The 20,410-nt window shown below is 38.3% G+C and overlaps 2 protein-coding genes across 3 annotated transcripts in view; both read right to left on the bottom strand.

Annotated features, from left to right (window-relative positions):
- Positions 1 to 9,976, bottom strand: part of LOC124158840 (TRPL translocation defect protein 14) — an 85,793-nt gene extending 75,817 nt beyond the window's left edge. The window contains exons 1-3 of one of the 2 annotated variants that reach the window (XM_046534204.1): positions 9,717 to 9,976; positions 9,341 to 9,408; positions 8,739 to 8,776 (exon numbers count right to left, since the gene is read on the bottom strand). In XM_046534204.1, coding sequence (XP_046390160.1) covers positions 8,739 to 8,776; positions 9,341 to 9,408; positions 9,717 to 9,762 — 152 coding nt within the window. In that variant the 5' untranslated portion in view covers positions 9,763 to 9,976. The remainder of the gene's footprint in view (positions 1 to 8,738; positions 8,777 to 9,340; positions 9,409 to 9,716) is intronic. The other variant, XM_046534205.1, reaches the window with a different exon arrangement.
- Positions 9,977 to 12,345: 2,369 nt separating this feature from the next.
- LOC124158839 (nucleoside diphosphate kinase) lies at positions 12,346 to 18,690 on the bottom strand. The gene is made up of 5 exons (XM_046534203.1): positions 18,571 to 18,690; positions 18,214 to 18,474; positions 18,030 to 18,131; positions 15,096 to 15,208; positions 12,346 to 12,558 (listed from the first exon to the last, which is right to left on the bottom strand). The coding sequence occupies exons 2-5, from the start codon at positions 18,388 to 18,390 to the stop codon at positions 12,438 to 12,440; spliced, it is 513 nt and encodes a 170-aa protein (XP_046390159.1). The 5' UTR covers positions 18,391 to 18,474; positions 18,571 to 18,690; the 3' UTR covers positions 12,346 to 12,437.
- Positions 18,691 to 20,410: the final 1,720 nt, after the last annotated feature.

Raw genomic sequence — 20,410 nt, 5'->3', positions numbered from 1 at the left:
TTTAGACCAAAGAACACCGAAGATCCCCAACTTATGGGAATTTCTCACATCCCCATTTCGCAAAAAAATCTCCTGGAGAAGGGACATGGCAGTTACGACACGTGATTAAAAAGGGTGTACAATCGACAAGATAGTAGATATAGAGATTAGACGAAATCGTAAAAATGGACTGTTAGTATACGACATTATTTTTTGACAAACCCTCCTTAATGCTGGAAAGTTTGACTCAATGGGAGAAATCCTTCTTTGTAAGGAATCCCATTCAGTTACAGGTCTACTACTTACGTCTCCATTATATTATGGGATAAGATTTTTGTATTCTCTTTTGTGTAATGCGTGTTGTGGAAGGTAGGAAAGATGGACTCAGACTGCGCCTCGACACCTACGTTCAAGTTTCCCTCATTCAGAGGGATAAGAATGTGAACCCCTGGTGGGAACCGTTACGCGAATCCACTACCCTCACACTATTCCTCTCAGAATTCATGGTGACTCCGGCAATTGGATATTGGACTTTTAAGTCGTCCGACTCGCGCAGAAAGTAACTCTAGATAATAAATCAGGTATTTCGTCCATTACAAACAAAGTGTTAAGGACGTTTATTAACTTCGATACGATAGAAAGATAGCAAATGACTTCGGCAATTATGTAAAAATTTGGTCATGGCGAAGATATTACGGATAACCTTACCTATCCCGGGAGATCACATTTCGAAAGATAAAAATAAAATAAATATGATAAATAAAAACTAATTACCATGTTTTTCCCTTCCATTCCCCGCTCCTTCATCTCCCTCAGCTAATGGGGAAAAACCCTCCGAGCACCTGAAAACAGTCACCATCCAACCTCCCCAACTTCACCCCAGACCAACGGTCCGTTTAAAATTCCCAACCCTCCCTCCTTCCACCCCCACCTTCTCATTTGTTTGGGAGTGTGTAATTTTGTATATATATTAGTATGACTAATTTCTTGGTTTAGTCTCGATAATGCTGCAGTGCAGAGAAACATGTCGGCGATAGTTTAATACAATTTTTATGTGGAAAGTGTGTTTGAAGTGTTTCACTTCATATTTCATAAGGGATCTCCACAAACTATCTGCCTCATCCATTCAAATTTCTACGCTGATGCTATTGCCCATGCTTCACGTCAACTCTGCCTCATCTATTCTTCTCCAAACAAAAATATCGAACGCTTTCAGTCTTCACTCGTTCTCCTTCCTAAGTGCCCTTATTTCCGCATCGTAAAGTGTTACACTCCAGATCAGACTCTTCACTGGAGTTAACTATTAGATAACGATCCTTTCAAGAGTTCTTTCCTGTTCATGAACGTCCCCTTTGCCAAAGCAATTCTTTTCCAGATGCCCTTACTGCTGTATTCGCTTTTCTGCAATGTGCTGCGCAAACACTTGAATTGATCTACCTGATCAAGTGTTTGCCCACCTACTTTTATCTTCTAAGTTTCACATTCATAGCACGCAGTGCCTTACAGAACCGCGTAATCTTGGTCTTTTTGTAACTAATCCTCATCCAATACTCCTCGTAACGCTTGTCAAACGCACCCACAAGGCCCTGCAGCCCTCTCGCTGGCAAGCTAATCAAAGCCTGATCATTCGCGAGCCTCACCTAATAAACCATCATTCCCTCCTTTTACCACAGCATCCAACTCATCGAACGCCCCTCTTACCATCTCCTCAGGGTACACGCTGAGATATAGCAACGGCGATAGAGAAAATCCTTGCCTCACTCCTCGTGCAATGCTTGCCCACTCAGGTTCTTCGTCCGCTACCCTCACTTGCGCAGTCTGGGTCACAATGGCGCAAATATGAGGGGATGAGGGAATACATCCCCCCCAAAAGCCTCAGAGAAATTAAAAAAGAAATATTTGAAACTATTTCGTAGTTTTGACGCATAATAACTGCATCTGATTTAAGTTAAAGATCGTCTTTTAATATCATTGTAGTTAGAAGAGTCACTTAATACTGACCGGTGAATAACCCCAGGGCCCCCCTTTGCCTGGGGGGTCGCCACCCTCCAACCCCCGCCATCTCCCATGCATATTCCTAATAACGCCACTGCTGGGCCACATACAGATTACGAATGAGTCGCGTATTCCTCCAATCTACTCCTACCTCTTGAGAATATCCATTAGCTTTACCCAGTCCACCCAATCAAATGCAATTGCAAGATCCACGAAGCAGGCATACACGCCCTTGTTATATTCTTGATTCCTATCCACTGGGGGCCTCATTACCGCCATCGCATCTCGCATTGACTTTCCTGAACCCAAACCGATCGTCGCCAAAATATCGTTTGCCCTCGCATGTTTAATATCCACAGTACCACTTTTGCCAGGTGTGATGTTAGGCTAACAGTCCCACCCGCATTCTACAGCTTTCTTCTTCTTTTAGAAGCCGCATTAGTTCTTCCACTTTATCTTCTTCTCAATTTCTTTTACCATTCACTCCGTTACCAACGGCTACGCAATACTCCTACAGTCAATGTAGCCAATTGAATAGGTTGTTTCCTATTATTTTTTAATTGCATAAACCGAAAGATTATTACTCCTGGAGTACGTGTTTCACGCTCTTAGATTTTTGAATGACGATATCTGCTTATCGGGATTAAATGAAAATTTTCAATCGCGTGAAAACGCGACGGCTAAGTAGGAATGCTGGGAAAACCCCGTGTGACGTATTTCTGGTTCCAGCTGTCGCCTTTTGAGGTGACCTTGGGGCGAGGCTTTGAGCGCCGATACGATGCAGGCTGCTAGCAGGCAGAAGAGTACCCTGCTAGCTGGTAGCGCTTGGCTTAAATAAGTATTATTAATACCCTATAAATCGAAGGAAACTTTCCGACCTTAGGCAATTTTAATAGGTGATTATTAAGACTTGTTTCTCTGAGCTCTGTGCCTCAAGCATGCATTGGTAACCTCAGACGATGTAGAACTCCTATCTACACGTATAGAAATTAGGTCCCTGTGACGTCACGTGGAGTGGAATCGCATGGGCGCCAATCTGGCCTTTTTCAAATGAGATTAAAATTGACCATTGCCATTCGTCTAAACTGGGGTTTCTAAAACCAAATTATTTGTATATTATGAATACACGAATGGTGGGTAACTAATCGCAATCAATGCATTTCGTTTTCTTTGATGAAGGAAACTGCCCTATTCTCGGCCGATTTCACAATTTCTGTTTTTATCTTATCCAACCCTTACTCTACAGTCGGGGTATTTTCGATATCGCGGATACTGTTTTCCACTAGCTCCAGATATTCTCTTTTCATAGACTCCTTCAGTCCCTCTGCGTTCCATTTACTCACCTTTCTGTTATTCATTAATCTTTTGAATCTTACGTTGCACTTCATAAGCACTAACTCGTGGATTGAATTCGCATCCGCCGCAGAGATGCTGCGCGAGTTTTTCACAATATTCCTAAACTTTTGTTTTACCATGTTGCTGTCTATCTGATAGCTCCTTGTATCCCCTGGACTCCTCCATGTGCACCCCCTCCCTTTATGATGATTGCACCATATATTTGTAATGCATAATTTGTTTCTACGGCAATAGTCTGCTTTCTTTCCACATTCCTAATCCAAATTCTCCAATTTGTTGCCATCCTTTCGTTCTCCAACTGAGGCGTTCCAGTCCCCCATCACTACTACATTTTTCTTACCCAGTATTTACCTAATTATTCCTTCGACCTGTATACATCTCTTCCACTTCTTTCTCCCTGGTAGACATGTAGAAATGAGTCACTAAAAGGTTAGTGGTCACGCTTCAATTTCTACCAACAAATTCCTACCACTTACCTGATGTATACCTACCACTCTCTTACCCATCTATCTGTTTACTACTAAAGCTACCACTCGTTGACTTTCCTCCCAAACCCTATATGTAACCGAATCGCCATCACTCCAGTATTCCCCACCATCCATGACAAGTCTCCCTAGGGGTTTCGTATGTTGACGACCTCGAGGAACTTGCCGACCTCGCCGCCGTGAACGACACCTGCCCTCTACGGACGGGTCGTGTTCGATTGAGTTGCCGATGCTCATTTTATTATGTATTCATATGAGATAGGGTGGGCAGGGTTCCTACTTCAATTCCAACAGTTTTTACGTGACCTCATCACGTACACTACCTTTCGTCTGTCTTCTACCCTTCGACATATCTGGCAGGTGCGGCACTAGCAGGAGTAATTGAGAACTAAGCCTGCCAGTGCAACTCTGCGGGTTATAATGACGCGGAAGCCTTTCCTCCGCATCAAGGTTGTAGCCCGGGGAAAGGTACACTTAGGAGTCACAATTACTCTGGATAACTTACGATGAATACGCGGGAATGCCGAACGCAAACTTTGATTTTTTAAAGATGATTCTTGGGACGTACGGCAGAAAGGTAGAAGAGAAAAGCTACACGACTCCATTGAGGCCTAATTTGGGAGTGCGGGACCCCCATGAGGTAAGACTGACTACTTTAATTAATAGAGAAGGGTGCAGTACGACCACATTCGCGCTTTCTAATGCTGCCAAAAAGTTCTGCGTTTCCAATTTGTCAGCCGAGTTAAGTTGAAAATCTTTACAACGGCAAGGAACAAAATACAGGACGGGGCGGTCTGGCCAGGTCAGCTGATCGGCAATCGCCCAGGGCCCCGAGACCAGGGGCCCCCACAATGCTCGCGTCTATCGGGAACTGTGTATGAAATAAAAAATTCTCGGATTAGTTAACCGAAGTTTTTTTGCAATTATTCTTTGCAATGGTACGTTTCATTAGCAGCTTTATTTACAATATACTCAGTATTAAAAATATTACATAAAAATAAAGGTATCAGACGACAACCTGATCCTTTTTAGACGGGGTTATTTTAACACGTTGCGTACTGGAGTATTTAAATTCCTAGGAACGACGATTCTGGGAAATATGGCCTATTAGGATGTAATGCCTTTGGTTTAAACATGGCTAAAAAGCTAATGTTTAGAATATAACTTTATCCAATCAAACGTTATGATGCATTAATTCATTATGAATAATGAACAACAACTGAAAACGTACGAACGAATATGTATTGTACGCTTTAAAATTGTTTAGGTTGACGCGCCTAAATGACGAGAATCTTTGTCATCCGTCCAGAACGTTCGGGAAAAAAATGACGAGAATTCTCGCCATCCGTATGGAACGCGTGAAAGGATTTTTAGATTTCAGTGCGGTTCCTAGAAACAAATTCACTACATAGATAATAGAACCATAATATATTTTTAAGTTTTATAATCAGGGACATTTTCAAATTTCATACATTTTATCTCACGAAATTTCTTTTTTTTTACTTTAATTCAGTTCTTTTTTTACAGCCAGAATAGCGTCAACATGCATTTCCGAGCAAGCAATTTCCTAAAATTTTATGGGGAAGGACCTCCGAATCCCGGGGAAAGGAGAGCCCAATCATGAGCCCCAGCCAAGGGCCCTCAATCACCCCACACCAGCCCTGATAAAGGACAAAGTTCGGATAGGAGTTTTCTCAGACGATGTAAAAAAACATTCGATTGCAGACCTCCAATGATAGAAGGAATCACGAGATGAAAATAAATTAAATATACTCCAAAACAGAGATTTAAGACGACGCTCGTTCATCACCCTATCAGGGAAACTAATTGTACCACAACTAGTGAAATATATCACGTCACAAACCAGGACAACTCATCGCATTCTTTTCTTTTTTCTCGGGTTTATATTTTGATCCGAACGCATTTCATTTCGGTTCTTTTTTTCTTCGTCTTTTAAATTTTGACCACCATATACCCTGTTATTTCTTGGTCCTTAGTTTGCATTGCTCTAACCTTGAATGGCTATAGTATATTAAATACTAGGCATTAACAAGTGTTGATTTTCCAGGTAAAATTGTACAGTGGTCTCAGGTGACATGGTGCGAAGCAAGCAAGCTCTATTATTATCCATAATTTTTATCATTCAATAACTTATGAATAATTGCTTCACCTCTGTCCCTTCACGGAAACGTTTTTTTTTGGTTCTAAACTAGCATTGAATGGTTTTGTTTACTTCTGAAGTAGCATGGATATACTGATTTCAACTGTTGCTCCACAGTTCCAAGGCTAAACCTGAACTTCGAAAAGTACCAATGACGTTTGCTGACAAAACACTGTAGGAAAAAAGAAATAACCACAAGTCTCAATGTCTGAAAAATCACATGTGCAGTATTGCTTTGGCACAGTCTAGAGTGATGTCTACAAACACCTTTCCAAATATACCTCGGGGTTGAATCATTGAATGCCAATGTAATAAAAAATTAAGCTCATTAACATATATGTTATAGGGCTCAAAAACAGGGGTCCAGTAAGTGTGTGTCACTGAAATTGCCAAAGACTAAAATTAGGACCCAAACAGTCAGCACATGCATGGTGAAGGTCTAAACCTTAGTCCCAGGTGAGCAAGTTTCTCGGATATTCAAGCAGAAGATAGCTCAGACATGGTCCTGAAGGCCACAGCAGCATAGAAAATTCTCTTTACATCTTCCACTGACATGTTGTGCTACATATATATCATTAAATGCTAGAAGGACAAGGGAGGTTCAACCAATTGCATTGTCTCATTCCCTAAGTTCTTCATCTAAACATTAAAGAACAAAAGAATTGGAGACTGATCACTAATTAATATGCAAAATATAGAAAGTTTAAGTTCTATTTTAAATGTTTGTACAAGTGAAATAAATTAGATTATTAATTAATATTCCATGTACTTATATGTGAACCATAAAATGAGCATATAATGCTGATACATGCTCATTATTGCGTGATTCATCTAACTCAGAAAAAAATAAAATTGAGTGACCCCTGCAATTCCTCCTTATGTGCAAGTATAATGTAGAAATGAAAGGTGTAAACTGATAGTAAAATTAAACTTTGCATAAAAAAAGGCTACTTTTCTGCACTTAAGTATACTGAAAGTTCCTCAATCCTTATAGGCAGTATTAAATTATATACCTGCTGTAATCATGCAGGACTGGATCTTGACTTCCACATATGTCTATTTCTGTGCAGTCTGGTATACCTATATAAACGTTTCTATCACATAACGCTAAAATTAAAGCTTTCCATAGTGAGGAAGCAACAAACCTATTCCAAGACCAACTCAAATGCCATCACCGCAAGCACAGTTCCAAGCATTTCATGTTTGGTCTTCCTAATTCTGCACTCGCTAGCACCCTCCCACTAGTGCAAGATCATGTGATCAAGTTTAATACAGCAATACAAAATTATAGACTATCAAGAAAGTAACATTTCTTTAAAACTGGAATTCATTCAGGAAAACACACCCCTTTTCTACACATTAATACAATGTATTGCAAAATTTTCCCAAGTCTTGCATTTTCATTCATATATACGTACAATGATGTACCAGTCACTAAAACATAAAATTGGCCAGAAAATAGAGCAAGATGCAAATCTAAACATACTTCTGAAATTTAGGTGATTGTGCAATAAAAACATTAAATATTCTTCACACAAATTGAAGACATTGGTATACAAGGTTTTCAACTGAGTCACTTTCACCACTGTCTCAGAAGGCTTGCCAGGAAAGTTCACAATCACAAAGATAACACTACATTTATAAGATGACTTCATTTATATAATGTGCAAAAGTTCATAACCATAAGAACCAATGATGACGATCCACAGCCTCATGGTTTACATGACAACAATATTGAGAAATTCCTCAGAATAAGCAGTAGGTAATTAATGAGACATTGAAAGCACCAGCCCTTTGGAGGGTCCATTCTTGAAACGACCTTAATTGCATAAAAAAAGTAGAGCTCACTTCCACAATAACAAATATTTCATGATGCGGGAGTGTGGTTATCTCCCAAGATTCCATTGTAAACACTGCTGTGGGTGATTTTCTAATTAAAATAGATTAAGAACCATCAACCCACTTAATGGCAGAGTACAGGATCTTGAAAATTAGAAACACAGAGTTGAGGCAAAAGTCAACTCGCTTTTATTTTACATTCCAAAGAATTAATAACACACAGGAAATATGAAATACTGAGTGAAAATTTGTCAAATCATGACAAAAATTGGGAGCATAGCAGGCTGGTTTGTAGAGTGCTTGGCTGCTGATCGAAGGGTCCTGGCCTTAAATCCATGGTGAAACCTTTAGACACCACTAATCGAAATCCTTGAAGGGCAAGGTGGCCCAGGGGATGGAATTACCCTCCCTTGAGTTAGTGAGTGATGACGATGCTAAGCAGATGGCAAATTAATATTAGAAAAATTTTACCATTTGGTATAGGCGCACATTCTTACAAACCAACCCCTTCATGCATTATTATTTCTGGCCTGCATGATACTATAATGCCTACAGTAAGAACATCTTCATATAAAAAATGTATTCTATAAAGGCCAGGGTGAACCCCGAAAATTAACAGAAACGGAAAACGAAACTTAGTGTTTCCACATAAAATGTATCTACTGAAAATACCGAGATTCATAAGTACTAGGAGAAAAGGAAATTTCAAAACCAACGTCATAATATCAATTATATCTCCCATGAAGTTAGGCCATAGGTTAGAGAGTATGTAAACTTGAATTCAACGCAACTGAAATATTAAGGTGTTGACAAGAGACAGGATCATGCCAATTTCGCCAAGATCACTCATCGCTAACACCACCAATACATGACAAATAGAAATACTCTAATTCAAAATCATTCGGGTTCCTCAAGTTTCTTACCTCAGCAGCACCGTTGCGGTTTCGGGCACTCGAAATACCTGTAAAAAAGTTAATTTAGACGTCAATAGCGGAAAAAATAACATGTGAACATAAAAAACTTAATAACTGGATAGAATCCCGAATAGAATATTAATTGCATCCTAATAAATGAATCTGTATAAGTAAATATACGCCGAAAAAAAAACTATTACAACGAACCACTAAGCTTGTTAGGCCGACGAGTTACTCATGTGATTGCAAGTGGGCGACAATTTCGATCTGTTTGCATGATCTTCAGTTTTGCCATGATGAATGAGAAGAAAAGGCTACAAAATATTTACAGAGATTTTCTTTCTAACCTGTCGCACATCGTTTCAGATACATTATAATAATTAATACTATGCCATAAAAATGAAAAATGTCTTTCAATCAAAAGTCCATACCAGTTGGGCGGACAAAGGAAACAAAACGATCAAAACGGGAGCACGAGTTCATCGTTTCAAACACAGGATCAAGCGAAACAACGAAATATCAGGCATGAAAACAAAAAATTGAGACAAAGCATAAGATACGCAATTTCTTTTGCCAATCAATCACTTACAGTAAAGGTAAATAAAACTTACCTTCCAACCCAGATTCTCGAAAAAGGTGCATAAACGCGACTGACCCGTGGTTTTACCCCCACATGGTCCTGCAAAAAACAAGGAATTAGTCGACTATAATAATAAGCCTTAAACTACATAATATTTTCAAAGATACCGCCGAAGAAATTAATAAATTATAAAAGTCAAAGGCAATTAGATTATTGCCGCAAAAGGCTCATTATAAATCGCATTAAAACAGGGATCAAGCCAAATACTGTATCACAAATGTCTTTGATCCCCACCCTCGCGCCATAAATAGTAATACATATATACGTCTTATGCTTAGAGAGTAATCGCCATTTAGCAACAACGTATGTTTTTCTTGAGCGCTTAAATTTAGACCATGATGAATTACCTCCGGTTAGAACGACTCTGTAGACTCTCTTTTTCTTGGCTTCCATTTCTGCAGTCAGCACTCCTCGACTACAGGGCCTTTAATGACACACCCTTAGTAATTGTTATATGATTAGTTATTTACGAAGTTAACAGCATGACGGCTGGAAAGAAATATTGAAGTGACAAACTAAGGCCCTCATCACCTGCACGATTGTTTACTAAGCCATCACGAAAGCCGAGTGTCAATGGCGCGCTTTCCGTAACGGTAGGTGGCAGAATCGTCTGCTACCATTGACGCATGCGCAGAAGATTTTGCTACTCCACTGCCCTCTATCAACTAATAGCTAATAATATTTTAACAAAAGAGTAACCTTTAATCAGCGGTAGTTTTGACATGCATCATAAATGATTATTTAATGCTTTGTAAAAAGGATGCAAGATTCCACTTTTCATTAAAAATCTAGGAAAACCAGTTCTGATATATGCAATCCCTTATTAATACCTTTCTTAAGGCAGTAGTATGGAAGGAGGCAAGGGCGGATCCAAGATTTTTTCTGGGGGGTCCAAAGAGTCTGACAGGTCTTCTCATATTTGAGATTAAAAACTAGCTACAAAAATTACTGTAGAAAATATTCTCTTTTTGATATGAAAGTGATTAATATTAATTGATTGAGGCTCAGTAACATACCAAAAAACGACCTTAATGATAACCGTACTGAAAATTTTGTCTGGGGGGGCACGTGCCTCCCCTATAAAAGGAGATGGTCCTGCCTTGGTGGAAGGTTCTCGATAGGGTGAACAATAACAAATCTTCGTGAATGCAATTAGAATATAGTGTTTAGCCATCAAAAATATCAATTTTTATATAAAAAAATATTTCACCCAAAATGTGGATCACCCATTTCTTATATTTTTATGTTGATACTTTTTCCAGCTCTTGGAACCCACCTTTCAAAGGCAAGTTTATTTCAATTGATACAAGTGAAAATAAGGGTTTCAATTCTGATTCCTTTTGGGATCCCAGATATCACTTGGCCACACAGCACTTAGGAGTTTCATGGATGATTATTGCAAAACTTTCCCACATAACACCAGGGGCAGGTACATATGGGGGGCACAGAATTGAAGAATAAGGATTTAAATAAATCATAAGATAGCATTGTCTTGTATGTGTATAATCAGTTTTGAAATTATGATAAAAGTAAAGGTAGCTCAAGATACCTGTTTCGCCCCCTCCTCAAGTCTTTTGTGTATCCATCACTGCGTTTAACTAAGGTCTCACAAACTATTAACTGCCTCCAGTTATGATTCTCTTTTATGAGTCCCCCACTCCCCTTCCTGGCATCACTACACCTCTTCCTAAAAAGAATTTTTAGCCTCTTGTAACAAGTAATTCCCATCTCGATCTTCCACTTCCTGAGGTTATAAATGAATACACACATGTCAGCAACTCCCACCCTCCATGAATTCTCTTCGCTGACCACTGAAAAACAAAGGACCTAATACATAGTTTTGCGGGCCCCTCATCAGGGAGTCATACAGAGCCTTCATGATGGAAACAAATATACTGGAAGGTCAATCTAAGCACAGAGGAAATACATCTCTTGTAATTGGTTACTTGAGACAGCAGTAATACAACAGGAATAGGGGTGTTTGGGTTGGATAGGTCATTCCTACTTTCACCAAAACATAACCAATTGCCTGAAAAGCAATGCACAGGTTTCAGTACAATTTCAGGACATTTTTCTTAAATAAATCGTAATGAACTTTCAGAGACAATAAACCATCTTTCCTTACTCTATTGCTAGTCTTGAGGTCTCCAAATCATTATAAGTATGTAGTCAGTTTTCAATTTTAAAACTGAAATGGCAAAATGAGTTTTTCTTTGTAACCCACCTTTCCTCACTATCTGTGGAAGAACTCTGATCTTTCTTCAACCAACTGCAACATAATGTAGGAAATGTGCCTTTGAAGCCACTAGTTAAAGGAATCTAGGAAAAAATTTAACTTAAGCATTGGAGAAAACTTACTTTTACTTAGTACCTACTAAATTGATTTTGTCCCTATAACATCACAAAAGAATTGGCACTATTGGCCGAGGACTGCATTGCCCGTTAGACAACTTTCAGTTAAAACAAATTTTTCCCTGGTTCTTTCCTTGATACCTGAACAATGTTGATGCATTTCTACTTTCCTATATGTGATAGATTGAAATCTAGGTGTCTGCCATTTCATAGAAAATTAGGAAATTTTGATGACATACTTGCCATACAAAAGGCTGCCCTCTACGAACAAATACAATTCAGAGGCAAGTCAAATACTTTCCCTGTTAGATGATGTACATGATAAGCTTTTCATTCTTTCCCAAATATTTTTGTGTCCTTTCAACTGTCGGGTGTGGAAGCAACACATTCAATTTAAAAAAAGGCAGTATTAAGTTAACAATTTCACCATTCCACCAAATATCTGGTGGACCTATTAAGAAATCCTATGATTCCAGCTTTCTACACTGTCCTTCTAATGTAGGCTTAACTACTAGCCCTACACACCTCTCTAATTTTTGAGCTAAAACGAAGAAAACATTGCAGAAATTACTGCACTGATATGTAAATGATTATTTGATGATAGGGAATGAAGAAAATTAGAAAAACATTTAAATAAGTTTAATGATAACCAGATATCACTGGAATGAACAATCAACTTCTGGACAATTAAATGCTTGAGTGCACTGAGAAAATTATCAATCTTCGTAGACCCAGGCCTCTGAAGCTGGTTGCCACTGAACCAGCTCCTTTGGTTCAAACCACAGGTTGATTTCCTTCTGAGCAGACTCAACTGAGTCAGAGCCATGAATGATATTCCTAGAATTAAAATAAGAAAATTATTGTCAGAACACAATGGAATGCATCACAAACTGTTACCCAGAATTCCCTTCATTTGTTAATGACAGCAAGGATTACGAACACAAAACACAGCATCTTTTAACCATGAAACCTCTGAGCTAACCTCTTTGCCAAGACAAATGAGAGTAAATTAACAAGATGGCACACTCTTAAAAAAAGCATAGAAATAATCATTTTCATACAAAAAGCAGTAATATGAAACTCAAATTATTTTCTACCTACACAATTCCTTTCCATTTTCTTTAAGCATTTACTTAGCAAACAACACTAGTGAATGGACAAAAGACATTCAGATTGCCAGAAATGGATAATTGGTTTATCTGCAAAATATAGGCAAGTTGACAGATCTAGGGAAATAAACCAGTACAAAAGAAATCTAAGCAATATCAGGCACCTAATTATAAATTTATAGGCAAATTAAGGAAGGTTAGTGGCAGAATTGCTATCAAAATTATAAGAAAAATATATATTACAAATCCTTATCATACAGCACTAGTCTCCAGTGCAACAAAACAGTCATAAAGGCATGGCTGTAGAATGCAGAGTTCCATCAGGTGAGTGTCTCCCTCCCAATCATTCCCCCATTTCCATTGTTCACATATTTCATTTTAATTTTCTGCCACACTGCAGTTAGGACCAGAGTCCTGTACTTATGAACACTTCATTGACTCATTCTGATATTTCATGGACCAGGAATGATAATAGTGTTATGCTGACTTTACGTACAATTTGTAAAGAGCTTTTTTAGTAGAAACAGCATGTAGTAGCACTGCTATGTCTTGTAACTGATGAAGGGAATTTACATCTGTTGATGAGCAGGAGAATAACTACAGCTACTTGTGGCAAGAGAAATATATCTCTCACCAGTGGCGCCGACTCCATGCGGCCTGAGGGGGCCCGAGCACCCTCAAATATTTGTTATGGGCGTGAGGAAAAAATGTGTCAGGCTTGTCGATTCTCCCCAGAGTGTCCAGCTATCTAGATTCAAGTTATCAGGGTTCTAATTTTGATTATATGACTTTTAAAATGCTTAAAAAAACTAAAAACTCACCACTTATAAAATTTCCCGGGGCAAGATTTCCCGGTTTGGGCCCCCCAAATATTTTTTTTGTCTGCATCCCTGTCTCACCAAAGACTATATTCCTCCAAATAGTTTAAGATACTTTTCTTCATAATAATCATGTTATGTGCAGCAGAATAAAAGACTTATAAATGATCTTAACATGTATAACAATTCAAGATGTGGTTAATTTTGCGATATCCACTGAAACATAAATGATGACAAGTATGGTTGACAGAATGGAGTTTAACTTGGTGTGACAAATAATTTTCTCGAATCAAATGGCACATGGGATACTTGTGATTTTGTGCTATTTCTTCTTATTTATTCCCTAAGATTTCACTTTTTCTACTCCAAACAATATAATAAGTTGTTGCAACGAGTATCTTAAGGATGCCATGGGCAATAAATAACAATAATAAAACATAGAAGTTCAACCGTGCATTTCAACTTTACAAACCCAGGTAGTGATAATAAAGGACTGTTTACACGATACATTAACATGTATGAGTTAATGTACCTTTGCATAAATGATTTTTGTGGACCAGAATGGAACATGTCCGAATGCATGAACCAAATCAGAACAGGTTCTATTTTTTGTACATGCATTCGCACAAGTTGGATGGTAACACGGCGCATTTTGGCATTCATACATTTAGACATTAACCCGTATGTGTTAATGTACCGTGTAAACAGGCCTTAACACAAACGACAGCATACCACAAAATAGTCATTTTTACTCTTGCTTGTCGAAGGAAAATATTATTCAGTCACAATAATTTTTATTTATTATTTTACTCTCAAACCACCGAATACAGCTCATATTGGGCATTTCATATCGGGGTATTCAACAAATTTTAATAATTTAACGTAAACGAACAACCATGCCCTGGACAGGGGAAATCTACCTAGGCGGGACTCGAACCCACGACCTATAGTATGGCAGGCGAGGACGTTACCCCGCCACCACCGAGGCCGGCAATAATGCAAATGTTGTTTGTTTTCTAATTAAAAACACATTTACCCTTGATTAATTTCCATGCAGATGAATTAAAAATGGATTTCCTAATGTCATGGGCAAGTACAAATACAACAAAAAAGGATTTTTAAAAATTCTAGAAGAAACTAACACCATCTATCGAGAAAATTAACAAATTTTCTACTTTGAAAAGTAGTTACTAATTAATTAGAGCACAATGGGACAAAATTTAAAATGTCTTTTTAATGAATATTGTACTGCCATCTGACACAAACAAATTTTCAAGCAATTTGAAAATGGGAACTGGGCAAAAAATCAATTGAAGGTTTTCATTGGTGAAATACACAAAGACAGTTCATGAAAATCGTGCAGCACACAGGAAATTACGAAGAAATAATTGCAGGAACAGTCAGAGAAAATCTCCACAAAAATAGGACAGATACACCAACTAATTACCTGCCAACTTGAATGCACAGATCTCCACGTATGGTTCCAGGATTGGAGTCCTTGGGGTCTGTCGCTCCCAACATCACTCTGCCAGTCTTCACAGAATTCAGTCCCTCCCAAACCTGTCACATCAAGAAAAATCCAAACCACTCATGTAGAATATTTCTTTGAGAGTTGTTTGAGGCTTAATATGATGGAATTTAAAATATTTCTAACTGTAAAGTTGCCGAAAATTTTCTAACCTTGATAATCCTTCCCCTTCCACCAACTACTGTGCATACCACAGACTTCAACCCTTAAGCATTAATAGGAATCAACCCAGAGCAGGAAAGTTAACAGCTTAACCTTATCAGGCATCGTACCAGGGCCACTCAGCCGGAAAAATAAATTTATTGAAAATTATCTTACCAGTGTGATGCCTAAAAGTCGGACAAGAAATCAACTGCATCATGCAAAAAAACTACAAAGTAAAGACTGCAATGCATGATCTTTTTCAGCCTGCTCCTATTCAGAATTTTTATCTGACTGCTTAACTCTTCCATTGGAAATATTTCTCAAGGGTATTGTAGACCAGGCATTGCACCCACTACAACTACACAACTATCAAATGCATTCTCAATTGACATCACATACACTTCATTGCATGAATGTTGCAGACAAACCAGGTGGAGAGTAACTGAATATACTCACACCAACGATGTAGTCGTGCAATTACTCTAGCACTGATTAAGCGACCAACACGTGCATACAGTCAGGTGCTGGAGATACCACAGTGCTGCCAAACTTCATAGAACCATATGAAATTTAAGTTTTTCTCAGCGTTTGAGTTGCAGGTAAGCTTCTAGAGTTTCTCACAGGGTTTTGATTACGGTATAACCCCTGCCTTTAAATGGAAAAATCTGTGATCGGCTCCATATCCAACCCTGAAGATGAAGGCAGACTTAGCCATTAAAACATTTTGACCAACACCTAAATCAACACCCAGTGAGAGACACTGAAATTTCCTGATATTCATAGAACCAAGTTAAGAGGATGCCAGCTATGCCAGCATTAATTCAATTCACCATATAAAATCTAATATAAGCTGACATACATAAAATAGGTAATGGATAAAAATTATTTTTGTACATTCCAACACTCCCTTCACACACCTGAAAGATATTTTGACATACTAAGAAATAAAAACTGTACATGAAGGAAGGAATGAAGAATATCTAGTGATCTAATCAATGAAAAAAATGAAGTAAATCTAGTGATCTGCGATGGCATTTAAAATACAGTCATAAATGACAACTTGGCCAATTTTGGCAAAGTACACCCACAATAATCCTTCAAGGAGCATACATGAACATAACCTCAATTTTTGATAGCACTATCTTCATTCATCATAGAAAAAACACCTATGCACAGCATAAAAAAGCTGCTATATCTGCACCATTAACAAATATGGAACAAATTGTACTTGCTCTGTACCTTAAATTTGATTATGGACAATGAAAAATTCAGCATTAAACACACATTATCTCTAAAATCTCTTTATTGATGACTCCAATGAGGATAAATTTAAAAAAATCATGCGTCACTATGTTCATGGCATTCATTGTCTTCAGGGGTGAGTGATAGTATAAAATTGCCACATCCACTTTCAATTGGTCCGGCAATGAGTACTACCAAGCCATTTTGGAAAGTTAAGAAGAAAGAATTTCCATCATTAACTCCTAGCCGCATGATTTGTGTAAGACCTGGACAAAGTGATTGAATTCAAAACATGCCAGACCCTGACATGTCAGAGAACAAAAATATAACCTCCTTATTCATTGGATATCATACTATTAACTGACAGATTTAAATAGTAACCCTTAATTACAAGAATTTGGAAATATTTAACTTTTGACGATCACTATCCTACTTCATTTAGTTCCGTCATTGTAAAGTTTCATTACATGTTCGAATAATCAACCAAAAACCGTGTAAGAGTATCACAGATGATAGTCCCTAAAATTACTACTTCACTCGCTGCACGTTAGGCTCTGGCAAGGATAACGGCATTATTACGAATTGAATTTTAGTGACTGCTTCACGAACATTAACAGAGGTTCATACTTACAGATGTGTTGAATCTTCGTTAAGTCTCTTAAAAACTTCATCGAAAATTTACTAAGTTCACAAACAAAGAGTAAAGAGAAATTTCCGTTGGCCACATAGGGACCCGGCCTTCACTGGATTATAGATTAATCTCTCCAAGGTAATGATGATTATTTACGTTAAATCAGGAATTTTCTAATTTTGTAACTATAAATGGGCGAAGCTCACAGGATATTAGTCAGGGTCTTCCGACCCGAATAGATCACGCAGTCTCATACAAAGGTGAAAGGCCCAAAATTTAGGTAACTCCCAAATTAAATTCTGACATTTCTTGGGTCTCTGGAACTCATCACGCATGCCGTCCCCGAGATCACGCTATAAAATCCGATGGCGATTAATAACAGTATACATAAATTAGAACCTAACATGAAGAAATATTCCGATAGATGAACAAATCTGCATTGCTCAAGCTCTCGTCCGGCCAAAAGCAATATCACGCAACTTTGCGTGCCTCGAGATTTCTAGTGGTAGTTAATTGAACTACGCGCACGAACTCACCTGTCACCCTTAAGACACATTGAGTGTGTGGCAAACAATGTAGCGACTAAATTATTAAATTAAGCCAAAGGTTATAAGTGGAACAACAACCATTAATCAATTATACCAAACTAGGTCGTATTGAGATACCCATGAGCAAATTCACTCTCAATGTATTTGAAGTAAATAGCACCAGCTGGTAGCGCGATCCATGATATGATGGATGACTGAAAGAGCTTCTAGAGAAATTATAGTGATAAAATATTTACTTACCTTAAAAACTCTACCCGTGATATGGTAATAATTAAATTAAGAACTTACCATGGGCACTACCGGGCCGGAGCTCATGTACTTCACAAGACCAGGGAAGAATGGACGACCAGCAAGGTCAGCATAATGCTTCTTTAAAAGTTCTTCCGATGCCTTAAAAGTAAATCACATATAAAACGGTACTTCTAGATATCGCCGCAAAACGATTCGTCAGACATGATCAATACCTACTCACCCACATAAACTTCATAGCCACCAGTTTGAATCCTTTCGCCTCAAATTTCTTAATGATTTTTCCAACCAGCCCTCTATGGACGCCATCAGGCTTAACCATAAGGAAAGTCCTTTCCCGTGCTTGTGCCATTGCCGGAGAAAATAACGAAAATATACTTAGAAGAGTACAAACAACCATGCAACCCCCAGCACGTGTTCCGGCGGAAAGGAAATGTGGCTTGCGTCAAGACCGGAAGAGACACGAGCCGGCAGAATTGTTAACCTACAAGATACACAATTTAATTTTGATAAATATGACGAAAAACTTTTCAACAAAATTAAAGTATTGCAGTAGTCATTAATTTACAATAAAATTTACCTTAATCCTGATGACAATAACGACTACAAGGTCATAGAGGCCCGTCCGCCATACACGAGCTGAAAAGAGGGATGAACAAGAACGGAAAGGACGCCTGTCAATGTGCAAGCGTGCAAGTCTGGAGGCGAGACAGAACCTTATGATTTCAAACGCTCACGCCATAGATGTCTCTAGCATCCTCCTAACCTTGGAATATTTATGAATATTATCAAAATAAGCTTGTATTTATATCAAATAATGTTTTAAAAAACAGTATTGAGAAAAAAAATAAATCTGGTGTCTATTTGTTTCTAAATTCTTCCATAAAAGCATAGATTGTTATAATGCGACGCAGGTTAACAGTACTATATTGGCGGCGTACAAATCGTTATGGTGCAACCGTTCGTGTCATTCCGCGTGAAACTTGAGGGTCATCGGACACCGTTACCCCGTTACTGATAATATATAATTACATGTACCGCGACGGTGTCTTTATTTTTATTCAGTTGCCAACAGCCCAACGGTGCAGGGGCGCAGCTAGGAATCAGGACTGGGGGGGATTTTAGGCGCAACTTTACAACTTACTTTGGGGTGTGGGGGTTTTGCATACCCGCCAGGCTAAGTGAGAGTTGCGGGAGCTCTCCCCCAGAAAATTTTAAGATTAATGGTTCAAAATGACTATAGTTTATTGTTTCATCCCCCAACCCAAACCCCCCCTCGCTGCGCCACTGCAACGGTGTGTAGATAAAACTCTCCCTGTGGATGTGCTAGTTTCATTCACGTGAAATTAATAATTTATCAATTTTATTCTTTCCTAGAACTCAAGTGCTCCTCCCATAACTTTTAAGGATTTATAATAATTAATTTCTAATTATGATTACATTTTTGATAACGTGAAATTCGCACTAGCTCCTGACTGTGTCAGAAATATATGAGGGCAGTTCACTCCCTGCTCAACATTTTTTTCATGAATACTCATTCAAGACTTATCTTTTCCTTTTGAAGTAATCAGGATACATATTCGTGCAATTGGAGCATTTGAAACGGCTGCCTGTACGTTGAATTTCAATCTCATGATTTACTTAGATGCAAATTTTAAACATTTGATATACTAGCAAACATTGAAAAGGATCTACATATTTATACCCTAAGCATAGAAACATGAAGCTATAAAGGGTCAGGGTACTGCGATGAGGTTGAAGGCCAATTACCTTAGCTCATTAGATGTCTCCCAAAAGGCATTTTCACAAAAATTCTTGTCTCATTTGTATGGGTGGAGTTGGGATTCCTGGAAAACAAGTAACTAGCCAATTTATATGGAAGAAGAGGAGTAGAGAGAATAGAGGTGTTATGGTTCCGTTTTTTACCAGCTGATGACAGAGTCTTTTCAATTGGCTTGAGTGAAATTAGGAAATCATTAAGGTGGACGATTGCTATATACTTAAATGAGAAGAAATAGGAGGATGAGAGCCTGAAGGGAGAGGGCAATATTTCTTGAAGTTCCAGTAACTATTTCTGATCACTACCCAAGGAATGCCAGGGATATGTGATGGAAGAAGATAGGCCTCACTGATTGGTACCCCAAAACTCATTGGTCATTTTGCTAGCCCACAATTTAAATTGTAATGGCTGAGGAGACACTGTTGGTTTGCCCTGCTGGTATGAGCTATTTTGTTGTACCATAGATTTACATTAAATGACATGATGAAGGTCGTCCCACATTAACAAAATCACTGCCTAATGCTCACCATCTCAAATTTTAATTTTTTCTCCTAGTACCTAGTAGCAACCTTTGGAGAAATTCAAAAAATTTTGGCTCAGAAACCATGAATAATTAATTCACAAGACACAGGTAAGTACC

The sequence above is a fragment of the Ischnura elegans genome, chromosome 5 (assembly GCF_921293095.1).
Source record: "Ischnura elegans chromosome 5, ioIscEleg1.1, whole genome shotgun sequence".
Taxonomy (NCBI): Eukaryota; Metazoa; Arthropoda; class Insecta; order Odonata; family Coenagrionidae; genus Ischnura; species Ischnura elegans.
Note: the sequence above shows the minus strand (reverse complement) of the source record. Positions and strands in the feature narration are given on the sequence as shown.

Bases quoted from the DNA above. Each gene is read 5' to 3' on its own strand.
- LOC124158839 (XM_046534203.1), bottom strand. From the start codon at position 18,390: ATGGTTGTTTGTACTCTTCTAAGTATATTTTCGTTATTTTCTCCGGCA. The intron at 18,132-18,213 runs GTGAGTAGGTAT...TTTACTTTTAAG, and splicing joins TGGCTATGAAGTTTATGTGG to GCATCGGAAGAACTTTTAAA. The intron at 15,209-18,029 runs GTAAGTTCTTAA...TTGATGTGACAG, and splicing joins CCGGCCCGGTAGTGCCCATG to GTTTGGGAGGGACTGAATTC.